This window comes from Rhamphochromis sp. 'chilingali', assembly GCF_963969265.1.
Source record: "Rhamphochromis sp. 'chilingali' genome assembly, chromosome: 20".
NCBI lineage: Eukaryota > Metazoa > Chordata > Actinopteri > Cichliformes > Cichlidae > Rhamphochromis > Rhamphochromis sp. 'chilingali'.
The window spans coordinates 23,537,447-23,562,198 of record NC_137947.1 but is presented as its reverse complement, the minus strand read 5'-3'; the positions used below and the strand labels follow the sequence as shown (position 1 = coordinate 23,562,198).

General features: G+C 37.2%; 3 protein-coding genes across 3 annotated transcripts in view; 2 read left to right on the top strand and 1 right to left on the bottom strand.

Moving 5' to 3' along the window:
- The first annotated feature begins 1,339 nt into the window (after positions 1-1,339).
- LOC308388351 (SLC35A4 upstream microprotein-like) lies at positions 1,340-3,259 on the top strand. The gene is made up of 3 exons (XM_080869019.1): positions 1,340-1,444; positions 2,555-2,653; positions 2,821-3,259. The coding sequence occupies exons 1-3, from the start codon at positions 1,430-1,432 to the stop codon at positions 3,016-3,018; spliced, it is 312 nt and encodes a 103-aa protein (XP_080725145.1). The 5' UTR covers positions 1,340-1,429; the 3' UTR covers positions 3,019-3,259.
- A 1,447-nt stretch (positions 3,260-4,706) lies between these two features.
- On the bottom strand, positions 4,707-9,229 carry cd74b (CD74 molecule, major histocompatibility complex, class II invariant chain b). Its single transcript, XM_080869018.1, has 8 exons — positions 8,962-9,229; positions 8,727-8,830; positions 7,540-7,709; positions 7,179-7,243; positions 6,956-6,986; positions 6,515-6,724; positions 6,026-6,076; positions 4,707-5,783 (listed from the first exon to the last, which is right to left on the bottom strand). The coding sequence occupies exons 2-7, from the start codon at positions 8,810-8,812 to the stop codon at positions 6,033-6,035; spliced, it is 606 nt and encodes a 201-aa protein (XP_080725144.1). The 5' UTR covers positions 8,813-8,830; positions 8,962-9,229; the 3' UTR covers positions 4,707-5,783; positions 6,026-6,032.
- A 6,634-nt stretch (positions 9,230-15,863) lies between these two features.
- srbd1 (S1 RNA binding domain 1) overlaps positions 15,864-24,752 on the top strand; it is a 50,871-nt gene continuing 41,982 nt past the window's right edge. Inside the window, exons 1-9 of the mRNA XM_080868328.1 lie at positions 15,864-15,947; positions 16,303-16,367; positions 17,406-17,808; positions 18,075-18,314; positions 18,858-19,024; positions 19,725-19,842; positions 19,982-20,120; positions 20,314-20,410; positions 20,505-20,694. Of these exons, the coding sequence (XP_080724454.1) occupies positions 16,303-16,367; positions 17,406-17,808; positions 18,075-18,314; positions 18,858-19,024; positions 19,725-19,842; positions 19,982-20,120; positions 20,314-20,410; positions 20,505-20,694 (1,419 nt within the window). The 5' untranslated portion in view covers positions 15,864-15,947. The remainder of the gene's footprint in view (positions 15,948-16,302; positions 16,368-17,405; positions 17,809-18,074; positions 18,315-18,857; positions 19,025-19,724; positions 19,843-19,981; positions 20,121-20,313; positions 20,411-20,504; positions 20,695-24,752) is intronic.

The following is a 24,752-nucleotide window of genomic DNA, read 5'->3' as shown; positions in this document are numbered from 1 at the left end:
CGACCGGCTATTGCAGTTAATAATACAACAGCTTCTTGACATTTTTGTGTTTCTTTTTATCGCTGTGTAACTGATTTCAATTGAAAGCCTGCGTGCGCTAGTACCGCTTGCCACGAGTTCCCAGAATCCTTTGCGGTTCTACCCGTGAATGACGTCACATTTTCAATCTCTATATAATATGCATGTTAAATTTTATATTTGGGGTAAAATATCAAGTCTTTTCAAGTAAACCGGTTCAAGTCCAATTCAAGTCCCAAGTCATTGGTGTAAAAGTCCAAGTCAAGTCACAAGTCTTAGAACATTTTTTCAAGTCAAGTCTAAAGTCATAAAATTAATGACTCGAGTCTGACTCGAGTCCAAGTCATGTGACTTGAGTCCACACCTCTGTTAAATACCTGAGGTCAACTAGCCAAAGAAACAGGCAGTGCAGAACAGAGGTGAAGAAGAGAGTGCAGACAGGGTGAAGTGGGTGGAGTGTCAGGAGTGATTGGTGAGAAAAGGATAGCAGCAAGAGTGAAAAGAAATATTTGCAACATGGTAGTAGGACCTGCTATGTAGCATGTTTTGGAGACAGTGGCACTAACAAAAAACAGAAGGTTGAGCTGGAGGTGGCACGGTCATAGATGCTCAGACTTTCTTTGGCAGTGACCAGAGTGGACAGGATTAGAAATAATTCTGTCAGAGGGACAGCTCAGGTCGAGGGCTTTGGAGATCAAGTTAGAGGGGAAACAATGAGATGGGTTGGACATGTGCAGAGGAGATATAGTGGATATATTGAATAAAGGGTGTTGAATATGGAGGTGTCAGGCAGAAGGAAAAGAGGAAGACCACAGAGAAGATTTATGATATTGTGATGTGCAACAGGTTTGGTGTGATAGAGGAAAATGTGAAAGCATTAAGTACAATAGGTAGAGTCATTGCAAAACATGCCATTTCTTTACATCATATATATCCTTGACATAAATCCTGTTGACTACAGCCTATTTATCAATATAAATAAATATATTAGACATAAAAAAAAAACCCCACAAATAAACATCAGCAATCCCCTTTTTGGCATGACACTGGTAAAGAAAGACCTGCCTGACTGATGAAGACAAGGAATGAGAATGTGTTGTGCCTGCAGGAGACCAGGTGGATGGGAACCAAAGCCAGGAGCATTGGAGCTGAATATGGAGCTGCCAGGCAGGAGTAAAAAAATGAAAACCACAGGTTAGACTAATAGATGCAGTAAAGGAGAAAGCTGGTTTGATAGGGTGAGATCATTGAAACAGATGATCTGAAAGGAGGATCTTCTGCCTCCTAAAGGGAGTAGCAGAAAGAAGAAGAAGAAGAGTGGTCTGTGAATACACCAGTGGAGGGCAGTAGACGTCATTTTTAAGCAAATCTACGAGAACAAGAAGAAGAGGTGCATCAACGGACTGGAAAGATGGCTAATGACAAGGTGTGTCTCCAAGTTTTAATGTTAAGCCAACTTTGAATAGTGGATAGGCGTTCATTTTAACTTGAGCTGTCACTCAGCATTAGCTGTCAGCTTCAGCTTGGGGTGTCACTACGTAAAACAAGTGTAGCGTCCTAGAGGTAACTAGCTAAACCGTTAGCTTACTTTCCGTTTAACCGAATGAAATTAGCAAACAGGAAATACATTCGTTGTGTATTCAACCAAATCCATAGCACTGTCAATAAGCTGAAAATAAAGAGACTGTTAATTTCATAACAGTAAACGTTTTGCTAGCTGCTAAAATAACGTTGACGGGAAGGACTAGATTTGGAAGGTCTGTTCACCTTGAGACTGTCAGTTAGCAAACAACGAAAACACGACCCACAGCGCTTAAAATGAAATATTTCTACTATTAAATAAGCTAAAAGAAAACAGTTAGCTTAGTAACCTGTCGAAAATAATGTTACTGTTCTCTAAAAGGTGTCATGCCTGCTTAGGGCAACGGATATATGGGAATGGTTTTAAGAGACAAGTATCTGTTCCAACATGTTCTCTATGCTTTTTGTTTATTTTACTACCATCGGCATAGGGTCACTGTTGTATAAGTTACCCGTTTTACCTGGTTTGTGGAATGCAGTGTGTTTTTACACAGAGCTCGGGGAAACACGAGGAAATATAAGCCTAAAGGCAACTTAACTAATAAGGGGTAATAAGATAAAACCAATTTAATATTTAGTTCCAAATGTGGAAATTGCCTGTTCACGATTGCAAGTATTAGCAAAAACCATCTTAGTATGTGTTTTCTTTTTAGTTTATATGGTGTACTTTCTCTTATTGGAAATGGATAATCTGCAGTCACCTGTTAAGGTAAAACAAAACTGAAACTAAAACTCAGACAACAGAGTCTCTGAAAGAAAATCCATCATATGCCCAAATGATTTTAGAACATATATTTTCAGTGGATTTTCAAGTTCATTGTCAGAGCGTTTGCTGTGCTTGGTCATAATACAGGAAGTTCAAATGTTTTATTTTTAGATACACTCCATGTTTTAGAAAACTCTGGTTGCCTCCACTAACCTGTTTGCTTGTCTCTGTGCCTACATGTTTTTGTAGAGTCCACTGGGTCAACTCAAGGATCTCGTGGAGTTAAAAGACCAGTTGGAGGACATTCAGAAACGGGTAGAAGATGAGATACAGGCTGGAGTTCCTCCAGTAAGGCTCACAAATCAAATATTATTATTATTAGTAGTATTAGTATATATGGAGAGAGAGCATAGTTTACTTTGCCTTGAATTTTGTTGAGAGTTAAGTTATAAAATTATAGGTCGAGGTATATATCAAAACACCAGACCGGGTCTCATTTCTCTTCCTCTCTCTAGGGGGGCAGTCTGCTGGCTTCTCCTTTCTTGAAGGGTTTTCTTGCTGGGTACGTTGTTGCTAGACTTCGCTCTTCAGCGCTGCTAGGCGTTGCCATAGGCACGTGTACAGGGATGTATGCAGCTCAAAATTATGCTGTTCCCAACATCGAAAACACCATTAAAGACTACATACGCAACCTGAAAGGAGGACACAAGTAAGGAGGAGGAAAATTGGAGCCAAACAACGGAGCAAAGCGAGCGTCAGACATCTACAGAAAGAGTGTGCCAGTACAGCTCCACATGGGATCAGAAACATATAGAAAAAGCTTAAAACTTATCAGAATTTAATGTGGTATTTTTTTACTTTAAATATATTCAAATAATATATATAAAAAATTTATAATTACACTATTGAATTTGGTATAGAGTGAAAAAAACAGCTATTCTTTTCCTTTTATATATATATATATATATATATATATATATATATATATATATATATATATATATATATATATATATATATTTTTTTTTTTTTTTTTTTTTTTTTTTTTTTAATTTAGTTGACCCCCTTGCAGAAGACAGCTCATTAATTCATGCATTCATTAATATGAATGCAGAAAAATGTCAGTGGTTGAAATTTAGACAAACTGCTATTGTAAATCCTTACAGCTGCTATGATTGACTTCTGAAACCAACCTTGTCTTTCATTACAGCACATGCTTTCTAAAACTTAATTGAAAGACCAACAAATATGTAGCTGTAAACTCTGGTTCGGTTGACCTCTCTAGCATAAGCTTATTGTAAGAAAACGCGTTGCATTTTGATGAAAATTCAAACAGGACTTGAATTCTGTGTGTTTTGGTATCTTCTGCCCTCTAGTGGTCAGAAATCAATAATAGCAGCCTTAACTAATGACACTTTTTCCTTGTTGCTCAGGGTGTAAAATTGCCTCACTTTACATCACACAGTTCTTCTCTGCAAAACCTGTCAAATCTTTTGGTTTTTGTTAGTTTTCACATTGTTTACAGTTATCAGAGCAGTGTCTGTAATGCGGAGTAATGTCAATCTACAGGTACAGAACCCTTCCCCTTTCCTTCTGGATTATATTTCCTAATCTCTATAAGTTAACACTTTTCAGAGACCTGTCTCTTTCTTTCCTTTTTTTTTTTTTTTTTTTTTGACAAGTTGTTCCATGATTGACTCAGAAAAACACTCAATTTGCCAGAAATTATGTTGCTTTTTCCTGTGTCCTCACAATGCTGAAACAATTCTAAGAGCAAGAAAACAGCCAAATGCCAAAGCAATTCTTTTTCTTTATTAAGATTTAATTTGCTCTTTGGACTTTTAGAAAAACTGGGGAATGTGTGTTAAAGCATTTCATGTAAAGTATACATTAAGAGTGCCTACTATGGTCTGGAGTTGACAGTATCATCTCAAAAGCCTTGTAAGAGTTGGCTGCCTGTTTTTTATATGCTGGAAACTGATCGTTTGCACATGTATCGATTATGCTCTTTTAATCTAAAGCTGTTAGTAATTAGTATGGTTTTTTTTTGGAGTCATTTATTGAAAAAAGTTTTACTTTCTTAGAATGTGCTGATTGCATCATGCACCTATGAGTTGTACTTTTTTAGTATTAGAGGTTTAAGCTGTAAAACTGAGTGTTTTATCCATAGACTATGCTGCTTCTGCTGCAGGAGACACATCTCTAATAATCCAGCGTGTAAAGTTGTACAAAATAGTGGTGCCACTTGGCAAAACCAGCATACATTTCAGTGTGAATTTTCATTTTGCACAGCGGATATTTCACTATCCACATACAAAAATGTGGACAATCCGCTTTTTCAAAGATAAATCAGTAAACACTACAGTATTCAGTGATTCTACAAAATATATTGTTGTTTTTGTAATATTAAAAATGTATTCATGTCTATGGAAAGCACTGTAAAACTGCACTGTGATGTTTTTAACATGGTGGCAACATCGAAATGAACATTTCACACCATTGCGTAATTAGATCTCTGACAGAAATTAGATAAACAAGCCATAAAGGAGAAAGACGTTTCAGCTTGTGATCAGCTTGTTAGTTTTCAGGCAAACGTGTGTACTGTATGTTTGGTGACTGGAATCCAGAAACAACATGTGCCTATTGACAGTCATTGTGTTACTGTCTCCATATTGTATGTTTTAGTGTCTCTTTTTTTGTCCTATCTTTGCATGTTTTTAAGTAATAATGTTTGTGGGATATTGATTCAACTTGACAGAGCTTTGTTTTAGCAGTTTTGGTTTTTGTGTGTTTATGCTCCTACACATCAAAAACAGAACTGTTTATAATTCCCACTGTGCTGGTACCATAAAAGAAAACCATCAGAACTGTTTTTAACAGGTTTTATTTGGGTTGTTCAAATAAATCTACTCATGTATCCCGATTGTGTCCAAATGATCCTTCAGAACTTGTAATAACAGCTTTATTATTATTATTACTATTATATTTTACCTTAAGCCAAACATGACAAAATTAAAAGACCAAGCCTTTGATGTCAGGGAGGACTGCATTTACATTTTGTCAGAAATCCATTCTTAAAAGTATTTTTTAAAGTACTTTGGCTTAGCTTCTCTTATTTTTTCCTCTTTATTTATGTGTGCCTCCCAACACAAAAACCACATTCTTGTCCAATCATCAACATTAAAATAAAGCATTTTAAGGCTGCACACTAAACACTATTTGATAATTATTCATCTTTAATAGCCATTAAAAATCTCCAATCACGGTCAAAAGGCTCTGCTGTCAGTAGAATATTGGTTGCAATAAAATAGGAACGATAGCAAGCAGGTAATTGGTTACTGGTAATTTATCAGCGATATATAAAACCCCATTAGCTTATTAAGTGCAGCTGTGGTGATTAATTCGGCAAAGTTGTAACACGATACTAGGAGATGAGCCGAAACTGGTTTCTGGAAAAGACTGAAGCGGCTTCTGTTGCCTAAAACAACAACAACAACAAAAAGCATGATTAATAAATGATTAATGGTTTTAAATTCGCTATTCAAGACAATTGTACTTTTCCAAAATTATTAGTTCAATTTAATTTTATTTATATAGCACTAAGGCACATTACACTGTAGGGAAATACCCTACGATAGTGAAATGCACTTTTTAATTGTAGAAACTGTAGCTTATAGCGATCATATAAAGCAAGACAGAAGAATATGATTGTTTACTCACCACAGTTTTAATTGTCCTCACTGGGAAGACTCATCATTCTTATCATGGTGCCTGGAAAGACAGATGTTGGACTGTAAGTGACACTGTAGCTTAAATCAGATCCTGAATGTAATCAATAATTGAATCATTTAAAGGTTTTAGATTTCTCCAGATGAATCAAGATTTGTATATGCATATCGGAATTACATTGCAATCCTCTTATGAAAGATCAATATTTTTAAAACAAAAATCCTGAGTTCTCTGAAAGTATATTCAATATCATGCTAAAACCTAATACACAAATTCATTAATCGTGCACAACTCTACAAATAGTCAGCAAAAAAGTTCACTGAAATCTCTGACGTGTGGGTTGTAGATTTAAATAACTACATGAAATAAACCATAAATGCAACAATAAAATGCTGATATGAAACTGAACATGGCATTTTCAATAATATTTTTTTTTTTCTAATTTGAACTTAATACTCAAAATCTGTTATCTTGTCTCACCAGCACGGACGGACTGATTGCAATTGGCTCGTCCTTGGCGCAGGCTTCCATTGATCTGTTCCCCGGTGGCTGTGTTCACACACCAGCAAACGGACTCGAAGCACTGCTGGGCCTTGTAGAGGCCATCCTTTTCACAGGCAGGTTTGAAACCTGGCACCTGCACAGGCTTCACGCCAGAAGCCTCAAGCTGGCACTTGGTGGGAGGAGGGGCTGTGAGAGCAGGGGAGAGGGGATGAGTTGATCCACATTTTATAAATTTGTTAAAGACAAACTGTAACAGTTTAATCTTTCTGACTATTGAACTTTGAGGTCACATATGAGGACAGAAAAAAGAGCATTTTTGTTAATAATAATAAAAAAAAGCATTCTCTAGGCCATAAACAGATGAGAAGATAATTAACACATATACAGAATATATGAACACAAATATTTAAGACATACAGGAATCATCTGGGGTTCCAGTTGAAGAGTCCTGCAACACAATAAGTTAAAAACCACAAATGAGAAAAATGCGGGACTTTAGAAGTGTGTCAGGATTCACTAAAGTTGTACTTATTTAACTTTAAAAAAAATAGACAAAATTAGGGTTTAGGGTTAGATTTGAACTGAGACTTACTAACTTGAAAATCAAAAGCCCAGTTTCAGACTTTTTTTTTTTTTTTACCGTGTCCGCAAGGTCCGACATCACCATGGAGTTCGAGGGCAGATGCATCTTCATGGGTGCAGGAGCTATGGACAGGGAGAGAAAGGTGTATGTGAGACAGAGGTAAAACAAAAAGCAAAATACAGAAAAAAGAGAGTGGCACTAAAAATAAATTGTACAACAACAGAGAGCTGTAATTCGGTTTCAATAAAATTCTAGGCACTGATTCATTATCAGTCTAAGTTGTTTTACAGGTAACAGGGCAGTTTCATGACATTTTGTCTTTTTTTTCATCTTTTTTAATGTTTAGCGGTTAAGCAGTTTGTTTTAAATAAAGCTTTTTTTTGCTGCATCCTGCTAGTTCCCAGCATAGCATTCTCACCAGAGTTGACTCGTGACACCTGTGACTCAAGTTTGTTGTTCTGATCCTCCAGAGATTTGATGTCATTCTTCTGGCTGAGGAGGAAATAGGCGGTCATCGCCTGGCCCACAATCAGCACACAGGCCAGAAGGGTCAATCCTGCCACCTTATAAGCCCGGGTAGAGCGGCCACTGAAAAAAAAAAGAAAGCAATATTTCTTTATTAATGCTTGTAGGATTAAAAGAATATTATTTGGCACTAGAAGGTCTTCAGGATGAAAACCTTCAGTGGGAGAAAGATGATGAGTAGGTAGGCAGAAAGGTTTATGGACATAAAAGAATATGAAGAATGAAGAACCTGATTGGTAACTTAGACTTTTTGTTGGCTCAGAACTGGGGAAAAAAATTGATATAACAGGAACTATGTCCATGGTGCTCATGTGTATACGTAACTAAGTAATGACATCAGCTGTTGTCAAGCAGACACCCGAGTGAACATCTAAGATGAGCTCTGTTTTCACCAGGGCATGTTTTGGACAATCCTTAATTTTATTGACGTGTGCTCAGCAAGAAGTTTTTTGACTTCTGATTTACTGATTCTAGAAAAAAAATATCCTAAAATCATTAAATACAGTTTTGTTTTTAAACAAATACCATATATATTTCATTTGCATATATATATATATATATTTATTTTTAATTTTTTTATTAGTTTTCTTATTAGCGTGAAACATACATAAAATATAATTACCATTATATAAACAATCACATATCTATGTCTATACATACATATTTATATACCTAAATAAGTATATACAAAGGAGGGGAAAAGGGAAAAAAAGGAGAAAGAGATAGAGAGAAAAAAACAACAACAAAAAACCCCCCAAAAAACAAAAAGAAATTTTCTCTCTCTATTTCATTTATATTTTTATTTAATTCTAAAATAACATTAATTTCTATATCAGTAGCAGTCTTAGCATAATAACCCACAAATCCACTTCACATTGCAGTTTTGGAATCTATTTTTGTTTCATTCTTTTCTTTTTGCAGTGTGTAAATCAATTAGTGACACACACACACACACACACACACACACACACACACACACACACACACACACACACACACACACACACACACACACACACACACACACACACACACACACACACACAAAATAAAACAAAACAAAACATCTTAAACACTTACTTCTGTCCTGGCGCTCCAACATTGACGGTTGTTTCGTGGCTAGGAGCGCCAATTAGAGGTTGGGTTGGAGTCTCGGGGTCGGCCATCTTCACGCAAACACAAACCTGGGGGCAAACATACATATATTTTTTAAAAAAAACCCACTAATTACAAAATAAAACAGAAAGAATAATAACATGCTTTCATAAACACACACACACAAACACACACAAGAACACGGAAACGGGTTGTTTACCTTCTCTTAGGTCAGACTGTAAAGTGATTCACGGTATTAGTGACCGAATTCAGCCAAATTTTACCTTTATGACTGAAGAAAGGCAGAAGGAACTGAAAGCTGAAGGCAGGGGAATCCCGCACTGCCAATCTCTACTCTGGTTGGCGTTTTTTTCACAAACTGAATTTGTGATTGGCTGTTTGTAATAGTTCATCATCTGTAACTAGGAGCAGAGAATACAGACGTTTAGTCTTGGAAAAACAATTGAGCTCTTTATATGGCGAAGTAAATGGGGTATATCTTTGAATTTTATTAAATATCTGTAAATAATTTAACTTTGTTAACAACACAAACAACATACTGTGTTTTCAAAATACCTGTACTACCGATTATGTCTTTAATAAAATATTTCTATCTTTATTTCTAAATTTAAATCTAATATTAACAAAATTCTACTAATAACTATAGATTGAGGAACAATTATGCTTCCAACCCACTCCTGTAATGTCTTTACATCCTTGAATCGAACTTAACTCTTGAAAAAGACAGTTTTTCATTCACCATTCAAAAAGCAGACCCCAGTTAACACTCATTTATAAAATCTGTTATTATATTAAATATATATCATTAGCATATATTTAACATGGGAGATTTTTCTAAAAAAAAAGGAAAGAGTAATATTGGTATATTTATATATATTTCAAATAAATATCCACACATCCGGCTTACAGACTTCCTTTTTCCTCTCTTTATATTGGTTGTAAATTTCCACCAATTAATGACATCTGAAGTGTGGACACTGCTTAGTTTCTTACAATTTAGACATATGCAGCATTGTAAAATCATTGAGGTATTTCTTGATTTAGATTTGTTGTGACGTCAGAGTAATAAAACAAAGACCCAATTGAACTGGCTAAAGGAAGTGAAAGTATATTGGACACCTGATTTGACAGGACAGTACTGCAAGTCAGATAACTTAAAATCAGACGAGGTTGCAAAATCACAGTTGTGAGTGGTTTGGTTGAAGTTGTAATAATGAGTCTCTGTGCTCGTGTTTTAATTCTTCTGGTAGCCTAAGAGGTTCTGAAATTACAAACATTACACAAAATGAAACTGATTTTCTGAGTATGTGGGCGATGGAGATAACCTTCTTTCAAGAGTAAGGAAAAGGGAAAGGCTTCTGTAGTATCATTGCTTTCGCTCTTTAAAATCACTATACTATATTTAATGGGGGAAACCCTATCAAATCATTTTCAGTAGATTTTTATGTATACCATGTACATTTACACCATGTAGACCCCATTTCCATGAAGAGGTGTACATGGGGGTATTTGGGTGCCATAACACACACCATGTTTGGAGATAAAAGGAGACTGGATTTCACCCAACAAACACTATACCAACTTCAGTGGTGGGAACATCATGGTGTGGGTTGTTTTTCAGCATACGACACTGGCACACTTTATGATTGAAGGAAGGAGGAATGGAAAAATGCACCAAGACATTCTTGATAAAAATACTGGTGTCATCTACCAGGTTGATGACAATGAAACGAGGGTGGCCGTTTCAGGAAGACAATGAAAAAAAGCCTCTTCAACCTGTCATCACCACCAAAGGCTTTTGTACGAAGTGTTAAATAAATTTCAGTAAGCGTGTTCAATATTTATTATTACACATATTGTAGCACTGTATTGGAGCACTGTATTGGAGCACCTTTGTCTGGTGACTTTGGAGGGAGCTGAAGCTTTTGCTGGATTCTTGGTTAATACTCTGTTTCTCTCCATTAAAATGAAACTATGATAAAAATGAGATGGTTCAAGCTTACAAATTCAATATTTTCAGTGCTGTAAATGTCTGAAAACATTTATAAGTGATGTCAAAGAATGAGAAATGCTCTTTCTCATGTCCATAACATAATAAACAGTTTTGAATCTTTTCACATATTGTATTGAAGACTTCCATCCAAAATTTGAGTCAGACCAACTATACCAACATTAGTTCCACAACAACAATTTGTAAACTTAGAGGAACCTGGTCAGATGGACATTTATCAGGAAATGAAGTCAGCCCAGTGAAGAGGAAGAGGAATAGAGTACTTTTCAGCAACAAAGGGAACAAAACACAAGAAGCAGACGAATACAGAGTATAGATTTTACTATACCAGAAGAAGAATGTACCAGAGGAAAAATGTAAATGAGAAATTGATAAAAATCTGAGGCTGAACAGAGCAACAGGAAGTGATACTGGGGATTTTTTTTAAAAACAGTTTTTCTTGATTGCCTTGACACAGTTCTCCGATCAGAAATGTCACTCTAACCACTCTTTATGTCCTTACATTGGTCTTTTATCATTATGCTTCATATGCTTCACATACTTCACTACTAAAAACATTTTGTTGTGTTTATGCATTTCTCATCTGTACGTATTATAACTTATATACAACATATCTTTTACTTTGTGTTAGTGTTTGCTAGCAAATCACTTCCTACTTTTTTCAGTGGTTATAGTAACACATGCTCTCATTCTGGTATCACAGCTGTGTGTTGTGACTAATTACATACGCATATATACTGTAACCATATATAGTGGGAATTTCCTGTAATATACAATAGTACAGCAGTAGTATTGTAGTTGTTTATATAATTTTCCTTGTTTATTTTTTGATGCACTTTTTTTCAGGAATGATCTGTAAGAAGCTGCAAGAGACAAGGTAGTGAGATGTGGTTTAGAAATGATAGCACTGACAAAAAGACAGAACCCTGAGCCAGAGGTGGCACAGTTGAAGTTGATAAAGTTTTCATTGGGAGTGAGTTGGATGGACAATTAGAAATCAGTACATCAGAAGGAAAGTATAAGTTGAGTGCTTTAGAGACAAATGTAAAGGGACAAGGCTGAATGGACACATAGTGAATATACTGGGCAAAGGATGTTGAAGATGCTGGTGCAAGGCAGCAGAAAAGTAGGAAAACCAGATAGAAGATGTGTGGAATGAAGGAGGGTTGATGTGACAGAGGATAATGTTAGGAATAGGACAACTACTGTGGCAACCACTAAAGAGAGCAGCCAAAAGAAGAAGATGAAGATAGTTTCATGTGTATCATCTTGCTTGGGGCTTTCCTGATCTGTGTAATGCATAGAGGAACACAAAAAGTTATTTACACTCAGGTCACGCGGTGTCCCTGTTACCATGTTATTGTGCCACATGTGTATATGTACGCAAATCACCCTAAGACATATATAATATAATATAATAATATAATATAATATAATATAATATAACAATAGCTTAATTTCAATTTTCAGTTAACAGGCATTTCTGTCAGGGCTCTGTGTGCGGGCAGGCGGAGATGAGGATCCAAATGCAGGACTCGGACACTGAATTGCAACTCAAAAAACCCCTCAGCTTTATTGCTGGTGATGAAACAAAGCATGAACTGACAATGAACAACTGGAAACAGAAACACACAGGCACAATCTGAGAGTACGACGCAACAGAGAGCAAAGGAAAACACAGGGCTTATATACACAGAGGAGTAATCAGGCAATGGGAAACAGGAGGGAGACACCGCTGGGAGAAATTAGGCTAACGAGACAGGGGAGAAGTAAAACTGAACACACTGACATCAGACATGAACGTGAACATTCAAAGTAAAACAGGAAACAAGACACTTTACTAAGACACGGACTAGACAGAGTGAGACAGACTTGACACTGAACTAAACTTGCAATAATAACAATAATCAAAACAGTATCTCTAAATAATCAGAACATAAATCATAATCCAGAAAAACACCAAAACATAAGAAACAGAAAAAGCTGGGTCAAAATGACCCAGAACCGTGACAATTTCACTATAATTCAAAACAGACTGTAGCTCAGAAAGTAGAGCAAGCTGAAGGTAGGTACGTTGATCCCTGACTGCTCCAGTCCTCATTGCAAAAATCCTTGGACAAGATACTAAACAATTTGCAGATTGTTCTCCATTACATCAAGTGTGAATGTTATATAGAACATGAAGGGGTGAAGGAAGCATGTTGTATGAAGTGCTTTGAGTGTTCAAGTAGTGCTCACAAGTGCTATAGAAGAACTAGTACATTTACCAAATTGCTTGCGTGCACACAGCCGAGAAAAAGGAAAGTTCAGTTCAATTAATTTCTGCTCTGTTTAATAAAAATCTCAGTATTATTTAAACTCAGTAAGTGGGCTGGCCTCTAAACGCTCAAATTGAGCACCGAGTGAAGAATTTCAGGGCAGAGTTTTGACAGTGTGCTCATAACTTTGAGTCATCCACGTGAAGTATTGATTACACACTCGTTCTGATAACATCTTCCCCTTTTAAAAAACAAGAAGTACTAGTGGCAACTATCACAACCATAAGCCTACAGTTGTTCTCAATAATTTTGGAACAATTTTCACCACTCTTAATGCAGCTGTCAAAATGGTTAAGGCCTTTTTCATAACACAGACTAACCTGTTCAAAAGACACTACAACAATCAAAATCTTTTTCACATTTGTCAAAATTTGTCATTTTAAGACATCAAATTGCTATTTTTTTTTACTTACTTTCAAAATAGTACAGCAAAAATATAGGCCTAATATTAAGTGTTTCAAAACACAATGAAATGAGAAGGATTTATTTAAAACTTTACAAAAGTCTGTGATTTGGTGCGGTTCATAAATTCACATTATGTTTTATCATCCTTGAAATTTCTAGTACAACACTTGTATTAATAGAACACTGTATGCAAGTATGATTTAAAAAAACAAACAAACCCATTAACAACAATTCTTGTAATGGCATTAAAATCAGCCCAACTTTTATTTTCAAATGCAAAAAAGTATAACAGCCAACATACTGGACACTGTTCTGCTGAACATCAAACAATTATATTGCCATCATTGTTATAATCTTACAATGAAACAAAGTCTCAGATTTAATTGTTCTAAAACTAAGTTTAGGCCTTCCACAACTTTGTTTTGGAAGTTACATTACTTACATAATCAAAATAAAATGTATTTATTCTTCAGTCACAAGTGCAGGCTCTAGATCAAACAGCACATTTGTTTTGCATTCAATCACAGAAGCTTGGTATGTTGTAATATTTTAAGGATGTTTGTTTCCAGTCCAGGCATTACTGCCTGAATGACTGTCGTAGATTTAAGTGATCCAAATGTGGATGAAAAAGAAAGTCATTAACATTGTCCCAACTTTGCCTTAAATCGTCTTCAGACAGTGCAGAATGCTGCAGCACGTCTCTTAACAGGCACCAAGAGAAGATCTCATATCACTCCAGTTTTGACCTCCCTTAACTGGTTGACTATAAATTTTAGGTTTCATTTTAAAATTTTAGTTCTAACCTTTAGGACCCTACATGGTCAAGCTCGTCAATATTTATCTGACCTGCTGAAACCACATTCATCTTCTCGGGCTTTAAGGTCATGGGATCAGAGACTGCTGGTGGTACCGCGCACTCGTTTTAAAACTCGTGGTGATCGGGCCTTTCAGACTGTGGCACCACGGTTGTGGAATTCTCTTCCACTGTCTCTCCGCTGCACGGACTCCACTGATTCTTTTAAAAAACAGCTGAAGACATTTTTATTTAGAAAAGCATATGATTAATTTCCTTTTATGCTGTTTTTATAGTTTTATTGTTTTACATTGTTTTATTTGCTGTTTTATTTTCTGTTATATTGTTTTATATTTCTATTTCCTGTGTTGTAAAGCACTTTGTGATTTTTTTTTATCTGTGAAAAGCGCTATATAAATAAATTTTACTTACTTACTTACTTACAAAATTACAGAAATGGAGAAAAGCAAAATGATAAAACTTTATGCAGAGGTCAGAAAACAAATGGCCAGACTAATTCAAGCTGTTAGAAAGACAACAGTGATGTTACAAGCAAGATATGCAAAAGAGCATCTCTGAAAGCACATCTGACCTTGAAGCAGATGGGCTACAGCAACAGATGACCAAACTGGAGGCCAGTCCTGTCAGCTAAGAACAGGAAACTGAGGCTATAGTTTGCACAGACTCACAAAAATTGGACAATAGAAGACTGGAAAAACATCGTAGTCATATGGCCTCCACATTCACCAAATGTCAGTTCAAATCCATGTCAAGTATGCATTTCTATTGGTTGCAAGTAAACCTCTGACATAGTGTTAGTGTATTTGCTCTTTCATACATATTCATACATACAGAGGATTCAGACATCCATACAGAATTCATAAAAGTGAGTAGTGAGAAGTGCATCAACACAGAAACAAATAGCTATAGTAGTGAGGCATATGAGGTATATATAGAAATAATAGTAGAAACAATGTAGACACAATAGCAGTGTGTGTAAAAACAAGGAGAATGTCTTATATGAGTGAGAATATGCGTCACAGATTTGAGTTCTGCATTAAGAGTAGCGAGAATGACCTTTCTGCTGTCAGAACTGAGCCAAAGCGATGGAGAAAAACTGTAAAAAAAAAGAAAGAAAGAAAAAAAAGGAAATTAATACGTAAATAGATAAAAGAAAAAGGTAAACACAAACAAGAGGATAGAGATACAGAGAATTTATTAAGCTAATTTTGGAAAAGTGAATAGTTTTGGCACAACAGTAAATTCAGATGATAATTCAGATTGGAAAAGCTGCCGACAGGACAGGTGAAAAAGGACAAACGAATCTCCTTCTGGAAGGGAAACTTACAATTACATATGCCATAAAGCCAGCTGCAAACATACTCTCGTTTACAATTCACAAATTCCCAAGTCACGAAACTGAGGCTGTGCTGTACTTGGCCCCTCAGCTAAAATGAGTTTGACCACTCCTTTGCAGTATGTGGCAGTGTGCACCTTCCACAACAAATACAAGGAAGAAGAGTCTTTGGCCCTTTAAGACTTTTGGTTGCTGTGATTGGCTCAGTCCATTTTGTTGCAGGAAGCAGTCGTTGTACTGCACAAAGTGCTATTCCAGCGCAATAACCACAAATAGTTTGAGTATTATCAACAGTATAAAGGTATAGTAGGTAGTCACGCTTTATGCCGTGCGGAAAAATTGTGTCATTAATTAAAATGCTTCGTTATGTCAGTAACGTTGCTTGCTTCATCATGTAGCGGCAAATTTGAAACAGCTAACCAACATAACGCCGATTCTGTTGTTAGCTAGCAGACACGTACAATTCAAGTTCAGCAAAAATAAATGGTCTTATGGTTGAATACAATGGGCTGAGTATTGTTTAGCGACGTAACTCTCGCCCAACGGCACTGACAGTGCACTATTATTGTTAAAGCCAGATAATTTTACACGATGTGATATGATTTTAACGATGAAATTTGATGTAATGCTTCTTACCAAAATACCTCCTCTAACAGATGATGCGAAGACCCAGAGCGACTACTGTCAACGCTGTAAAGTACAAAGATGTGGACTCCGACCTGTAAGTGGTTTTTACTCGTTCATTTCACCCACTCAGTAATGCCGTACAGTATTTGTGGTCAGGAGCAGAAAATAATGTTCCATTGTTTTCATAACAGGTTGCTTAAAACATTTGTTAAATCCTGTATTTTAAAAGATTTCTCTATTCAATGAAAAAGCCCTTGAGAGTTATAAATTAGTGTGCAGTAAGTGAATTACATCATAGCTTCACAAACTGAAGCTTAAAAAAATGCATTATGTGGTTTAAATCGAAGCTGTTTACGTGATGGTCAATAATACAAAGTGGTGGATTTCTGTATGTTCTGCTTTTGGGAATTTTAAGGTACTAGAATTTCAGGATCTTGTGGATAAGATGGTATGCAGACAACAAACAAGTTTCACCAAGTCTAGAGCTAGTCTTTTATGATAATCTAAGTCAAAGTCAAATTTATTCATATAGCACATTTAAAACAAAAACTGTTGACCAAAGTGCTATACATTTAAAACAATCAAAACTGATAAAAACATAGGAAGACATGACAGGCACAGGCTAAGGTCACTTAAACCCTAATGTCTTCGAAATTGCTACAGATAGCTTTTTTGCAACAGCCATCATCTGTAATAGTATTAATTCTATTAATAAGATACATACTTAACATGTATTAATCTATTTTTTAATAGTTACTGTGTGTAATGTGTTTTAAACTTTAATGGACCAATCAGGAAACGGATTCCTAGACAATGACATTAAGGGAAATAAAATGAATTATAAAATGAAGCACTTTTAAAAGTTATATTTGTTCTATTTTAGTTATAGTGACAAAACAGGTGTTGTATTTTGGATCATTTGAAGTTTAAGGCCTTCTTTGTGAGGCCTTAGAAAGGGGTATTACGTGTTAAATGTTAAATATGTCACTAATTGTTCGGGTTGCTTGCATGTTACTAACTATCAATCCATTAAACACCTGTGAAAAACATTATAAAGTTATTAGAAAGGTTCAAGTTTGGTTCTGGTGTTATAATTGACAGATTTTGTTCTTTTTCTTTACTCCACCATCAGATCTTTTTCCCAAACGGTGAGTAGTGATGAGGATGCTGAGGAATGGAGGCCACCGAAGCCAAAGTCAAAAGCCCCCAACAAAACTGCTAGAGGTACTGCAACTGGTGAAAAGAAAACAACTGCCAAGAAAACTGCAAAACCAAAAGAGGCAAAAGCACCCAAAGAACCTAAAGCTCCCAAAGTGCCTAAAGAACCTAAGCTAAGGGCACCACGTAAACCTGCAGCAGGACGAAAAACACAGGCTGCTAAAAGTCTAAAGGATTCTGAAGCCTCAGTGTTGGCTGGAATGGAGAGGAAAAAAGTGGATAATGATTATAGAGAAAAAACAGGAGGAATTCAAACTGACTGTCCAGAGGAAACGAGGGCTGAAGAGAGCGGGACAAGTGTCAGAACGAAGGAAGAGGTAAGGCAAACTTTCAGTGTTTATAATTACAGCCAAATGAAACATATTAGAATGTAATTATAAGTTAACTTTTGTGACCCATTAATTACACAAAACTGTGGCTGTATTTATAATATTAAAAACTGGACAATGAACTACACATCAATATTTACATTCTGAGTTGATGTCTGCAGAAAATGTCCATGTTCTAAATGTCTTGTGTTTGCATTTTTATATTTTCTTTCATCTTTTCCTTGTTTTCCTTTCTTTCTCTTCTTTTCTTGTAGAGGGTGTCATTTATTGTGTCAGAATCCTATCAGAGAGACAGATGGGCAGACGAGGGGTCTTCACAAGCTTGGCTTGGAGTGAAGAAAGAGGAAGTAGATGCGGAGGATTTTACTTTTGATGAGCCCTGTTTAAAGAAACAAAAGACCAGTGCTGCCTGCATGGGACGGCCGACTAATTTACCATCATCTGAAGCGCAGTCTTTGAGGAATGAACTCAATATGAACTGGGACTTGATAGAGGTATTTTTATATATTATGTGGGAATTGTTTCTTTTTTTGTTTGTTTTTTGTCAGGTGGTAAAAAGACACCTCACTTAGTTTCAGACAGAAAATAAATGCTCTAATAAACGAACAGTTTGAAGGTGACCACCACCACCTGGCCAAAAAGCATATTTCTACCTTCATTTGCATAAAGTTATGACTCAAGAATTAAATTAGGCTATGTGACAGTGATTCGCATATGCAGTTTAGGTGATAAGCTACTGGAGAGAAATGCCACTTTAAAAAAGTCACAACTGCTTTTTCAAATTTAGTGTATTGCATTACTGATGTTTGAAAATCATAAGTATACAAGTAGCCGTTCTTAATGCACACTGACATATTTAAAAAACAGTGATCAGTTAATACACACAAAGATCCAGAATTCTGCATATCAAATATAATCAAATGCTCTCTGCTGAAGGTTAATTTGTGTCTTTCTGCCTACCTGCTTAACTGTGTGTGTATATATGCATGTAGAGTAGATGCAGAGTTGCAATTCCTGTGTGTGTGATTCCCCCCCAGGTGCTGTCCCACTTGACATGTGTGGAGCGATGGGTATGTGCAAACATCATTATGCTGCTTCGTGAGGAGAACACTGTGCCGTTCATGGTGCGCTACAGGAAAGACATGATTAACCACATGGATGCTGATGCTGTTCGAGATGTCCAGATGGTTTATGAGGAGTTATGGTAAGTGAATGTAAGATGTTCAATGAAACAAAAAAAAAAATGAATCTTATACTTTCATAAGATTCAGATTCACCCTATCTCTAAGGGTGGCTGGCCTCTCCCTTAGAGATGGTGTGAGAAATTCGGCCATTCGGGAGGGGCTTAGAGTAGAGCCGCAGCTCCTCCACATTGAAAGGGGCCAGTTGAGGTGGTTTGGGCATCTGACAAGGATGCCTCCTGGGCGCCTCCTGGGTGAGGTGTTCCAGGCATGACCCACCAGGAGAAGGCCCCGGGGCAGACCCAGGACACGGGAGATTATATCTCTCGGCTGGCCTGGGAACGCCTGGGTGTTCCCCCAGACAAGCTGGAGGAGGTGGCTGGGAAGAGGGAGGTCTGAGCTTCTCTGCTTGAGCTGCTGCTCCCGTGACCCGGCCCCGGATAAGCAGAAGAAGATGGATGGATGGATGGATCTTATACTACTTACACTACTCATGCCCTCAATATGTTAAAAGCATGGAAAGAGCATTTTAGAATACTGGAATTAGATTTGTGAAACCACATGAGCTGACTATACTGAGTCCTGCAGCTAGATGGTGCTATATGTCAAGCTTTAAAGCCTGAAATAGTTGCATGTGGCTGATTTGTATTTCTCTGATTTCTGTGTGTTTGTCCTGCACAGTTGATAATCTGCCTTTCTTCTATGTGTATATTTGTTCTTCAGTTCTTTGGCAAAGAGGACTCAGTCTGTGGTTCAGACCCTGAAGAAAGATGGGGTGTTAACAACTGAACTGGAACAAAACCTGAGGAACTGCCGTTCAGCTGATGAACTGGATCATGTGGTCAGAATCAAATTTGTATTCCAAAGTGTTATCCATCAATTAACTGTAATAAGATTAGTTCATTCTTGACTCTCCACACATGAAAAGGGCTCTAGCACTAATAACTAGCTCAGTCCAGTGTTTGTGTTTTTGCCTGCAGTACTCCCCCTATAAGAAAGGCAGCAAGCTGACAAAAGCTCGCAGGGCCAAAGCACTTGGCCTTGAGGACGCTGCTTCTGCATTGATGAACACACCACACACTCTAGATTTAAGGGCATGGATAAAACCTGGTACTGAAGGTAACTGATAAACATGTGCACACTCTTGTCATGGTCTGCGCTGTTTTGTGTATTGCTTGAACCAGCCAATGATTACCAAATGATTTAAATGGTTATGCAATGCAGATGAAGACACACACAATCACATTCTAAATTCTTAAAGATTTATTGACTCATTTAAAGTACATTATTGATGTGTGTATATGTGTGACAGGTCTGTCATCAGTGGAAGAAGTGGCTACAGGTGTGGAGCACATATTGGCTGATATGATGGCCAAAGATCCTGAAACACTCACCTACGTGAAGACATTGTAGGAGTCTGTCTACATACACATAAAATCGAATTCATTTTTCTTGTATCTTCATGAATTATTAATATTGTATGTCTTTCTTTTTTTGTGCCAGATGTGAGAAAAATTTTGTAAGCATACAGTCGTCTGTGTCTAAGTCGGCATTAAAGGAAAAGGAACAGGCGAAACCTGTCCAAGGCCACAAAACAAAAGCAGGCGCCGAGCAAAATAAAAACAAGGACATTGACAAGTTCCAACTCTACTTTGACTTCACCTGTAACATCCAACGTATCCAACCCCATCAGGTAGGAAGTTTAATTATCCTTTTAAGAATTGTCTGCAATCTACCTTAAAAGTTTTGTGCAAATACATTTTATAGCAGAAGCGTAACCATTTGGAGTGTGATTATAAGCTTAAAATCTTTCTCGAGTGCTTTTGTAATAAACATAATAAAGTACACTTTCTTTCTTTCTTTCTTTCTTTCTTTCTTTACATTTTAGCTATAACTGCCTGCCAAGCCACCAAAAAAACAAACAATCAGTTCAAGTCCTTTGAATATTTTAGAGTTTGGGATATTTTTATTTTGGCTTTGATGCACTGCATATATAGTGCTATTACTAATACTATTTTCCTTTTTCAGAAAACATTTTAATATTACATACATTTCACAAGAGTAAATACAAAATAGAGTTTTTAAAGGATGATTTTATTCATTAAGGGAAAAAATGCTACCTAAACCTATGTGAAAAAGTAATTGGCCCCATTATAAAATCGTGAATTAACTGTGATTAAACTCATTTTTAGGAAAGCTGATATTAATTCTTAACGTGCCGAGGATGACTGGGCGTGGTGGTGGAATGGCGGCTGTTTTTAGGGAGAAGCTCGCATGCAAACAACTCTTAACTGACTCTCATTCAGGTTTTGAACTTTTGATGTTTGGCATCCCTGCCCAACACGTGTCCGTTCAAATTTCAGACCTATTTCCAATTGAAAATCTTGGAAAAGATTGTATTAGTTCTTTTGTAAATAGACACAATGTTCTTGAGAGGTTTCAGTCTGGTTTTAAAGCTATTCACAATACTGAAACTGAACTTTTAAAAGTTCTTAACAATCTTTTATTAGTCCCTGACTCAGGAGACTCAGCTGTGCTTTTGCTTTTGGATCTGACAGCTGCCTTTGATACTGTTGACCACAGCATCTTGATCTCACGATTGGAGCATTGCGGCATCAAGGGCCTTCCATTAGAGTGGTTCAGGTCATACCGATCTGACAGGACTTTCTCTGTGAGCTTTGGAGCTTTTATCTCTTCTTCAGCTCCCCTTACTTGTGGTGTTCCCCAGAGATCTATACTGGGGCCAATTTTATTCTCTATTTATATGCTGCCCATAGGTCTAATTTTTTGAAAATATAACATTTGTTTCCATTCATACGCCGATGACACTCGGATCTGTCTTCAACTGAAGAGAAGTTGTCCTGCTCCACTGGAGCCCTTAGTTCAGTGTCTCGGTGAAATTAAAGCCCGGATGGCCTCTAACTTCCTTAACTTTAATGACAACAAAACTGAAGTGATAATTTTTGACCAAGTGTCAATCCCAGCACCTCTCATTTTAACCTGCGCAGTCTTGAGTCTTTTATTAAGCTGCATGCCAAAAATTTGTGGGTTATATTTGACAGCAATTTCACCTTTGAAAAACAGATTAGCTCAGTTGTACGTTGGTCTTTTTTCAAACTGAGGCTTTTAAGGTGAAATCATTTTTGTCTTTTAAAAACTTTGAATGGGCAATCCATGCTGTTATTACATCCCAGCTGGAATATTGTAACTCCTTATATGTTAGACTTGGCCAGACCTGCCTTGCAAGACTGCAGTTGGTCCAAAATGCTGCAGCTGCATGAACTAAAAGATGTGAACATATTTCGCCGGTGCTTGCCTCTCTTCACTGGCTCCCTGTTCACTTCAGAATTGACTTTAAAATTTTATTGTTGACTTACAAGCCCCTGAATGGACAGGCTCCCGGGCAATTGTCTGACCTCTTGCAGCGATATGCGCCCTCTAGATCTCTTAGATCAAATGAGCTTTTGCTTTTAGCCATACCAAGGTCAAGGCTAGTTCACAGAGGTGATCAAGCATTTGGGTCCGTAGCACCTAAACTGTGGAATAATCTACCCCTATGCATCAGACAGGCAACTACTGTCAGTCTTTTTAATCTCATCTTAAAACGCATTTGTATTCACTGGCTTTTAATACAGTATGAGAGGTATTTGGTGTTTGGTACTAATATTATAAGTTATTTGGTACTAGTTATTTGGTATTTTTGTACAGCACTTTAGTTAACGTTGGTCTTGTAATTAAATGTGCTATATAAATAAATAAACGATAATCTCACAGACATTTGGGAAAATATTCTGTAGACTGACGAAACAAAAATGTAACTTTTTGGGAGTTTTGACTCCTTTTACATCTGACATAAAACTAACACTGCATTTCATAATAAGAATATTGTGCCAACAAGCATACATAGTGGTAGAAATGTGGTGTTCTGGGACTACTTTGCTTCTTGAGGACCTGGGTGACTTGTATTTGATGAAACCATGAATTCTGAATCCTGAATATCTGGCCATCAGTTTGTGCCCTGAAATTCAAGTACACTTGGGTTACAAAGTGGGACAGTTATCTGAAACATACCTGAAAGTCCACCTCTGAATGGCTTAAACAAAAAAAGAAATTAAAGGTTTTGAATGGCCTAGTCAAAGTCCAAGCTTAAGTCCAATTGAAAGGCTTTAGCGTGACCTTAAATAGGCTGTTCATGTTCAAAAACCCTTCAGTGTAGCTCAATTTGAACAATTCTGCGGAAAAGGGTGGCTAAAATTGCTCCACAGCGAAAACCAAACAAAAAGAATGACAGTTTGCTTTATTTGTAAGATACATTTACGCTGCTGAGACTCACACTTTTTCTTGTGCCTATTTTTTTTTTTTACCTCGACTGGAATTACTCCTTCTAACACCTTTACTTTTATGATATAACTAATGAGACAAGTAATAACCCAGCCATAAGAGAAAATACATACAAAACAAATAAACTTGAAAAGCAACAAATAAGTCAAGTCTTCTTGATGATCATAAAGGTCATTTACAGCTGTGGAGTGTGTTTTGACTACCCTAGTTCTCAAATACACACACGCATGCACATAAACATGAACAAATGCACACCATCTGCTTGTGTCATTTCTGTCTGCTTAATGCATGCCACTTCTGAATGCTAGCCTTGTCAGTCACAGTTAGCCTTGTCTGTGCCTTCATATTTAGCCCTCCTGCATCTTGCACCACATCCTCTGCTCCCCCTCTGTCCCTCTAGTGACTGGTGGGTTACTCAGAGTTGGGCCCGGGCCTCATGTGTCACCACAGCTTCCATCATCTGCTGTCTCTGCCACACCACACTCTCTGGCAACCGCTCTCTGCCCTACAGTCATTTAATCGCATACGCACATGCATACACACACTTGCTCACACACAAGCGCACCCTGTGAGTCCCCTCATTTTCTCTTCTTAACATATGTGACATGTCCCCTGCCGACATGCCATTGGATTAGGGAGCTTTGATTGACAGGCGCTCTCCTGTAGTGACAGCTACTGCTGCTGGGCCCACAGGCGGACAAAAGGACGGGGAGAAGGAGTGGGGGGCAGTAAGGGAAGGCAGAGCATGGACAGATGAGTGGTGCTGAGGTGCTTCCGTCACTTATCTCTCCTGCTTCGCTCTACTCTGCCTCCCTCTTTTTCTGACTAAACGTCAGCCCTCCAATCCACTCATCACCTCCGCTTTGCGCCTCTCCTCCCCTTTCTATGCAAGGCCTTTAATTCGATGACTCGCCTTTGTCACGGAGCGTTAATCCACAGGCTGCTGTGACCCTGCGAGCTGTCAGATTCCGGCTAATATGAACCTTTTCTAGCCGTCAAGTTGGCAGTTAGGGGGAGCAGGTGGGAGATGTGTTTTGACAGGAGGCATGTGTGTGAGCACACACTTGCCCGTTTGCTTTAGCGCATTTTTATTAAGCCCCAGCCGTGGTAGTTTGTTAAAAATAAAGTGCAAGGCATTGTATTAAGGGTGTGTGGAAGTATAGATCTCCTGTGGTGGAAAACAAAATTAGGTAGCATGGAAAGTACATCTTCAGAATTTTAATCTCCTTAATGAAGTAACACATAAAAGGGATTCTAGGTTTTGGTGTTGGTACATTTTAATTCATCGTCAAAGTTAAATACATTAAGGAAAAGAATTAAGCAAGAAGGTAACATCTGAACATTAGGTGTTCACCTTGATTCAAAAGTACGGGCTTGAAATGACAGTTTAATTCTGAATCCATAATAACA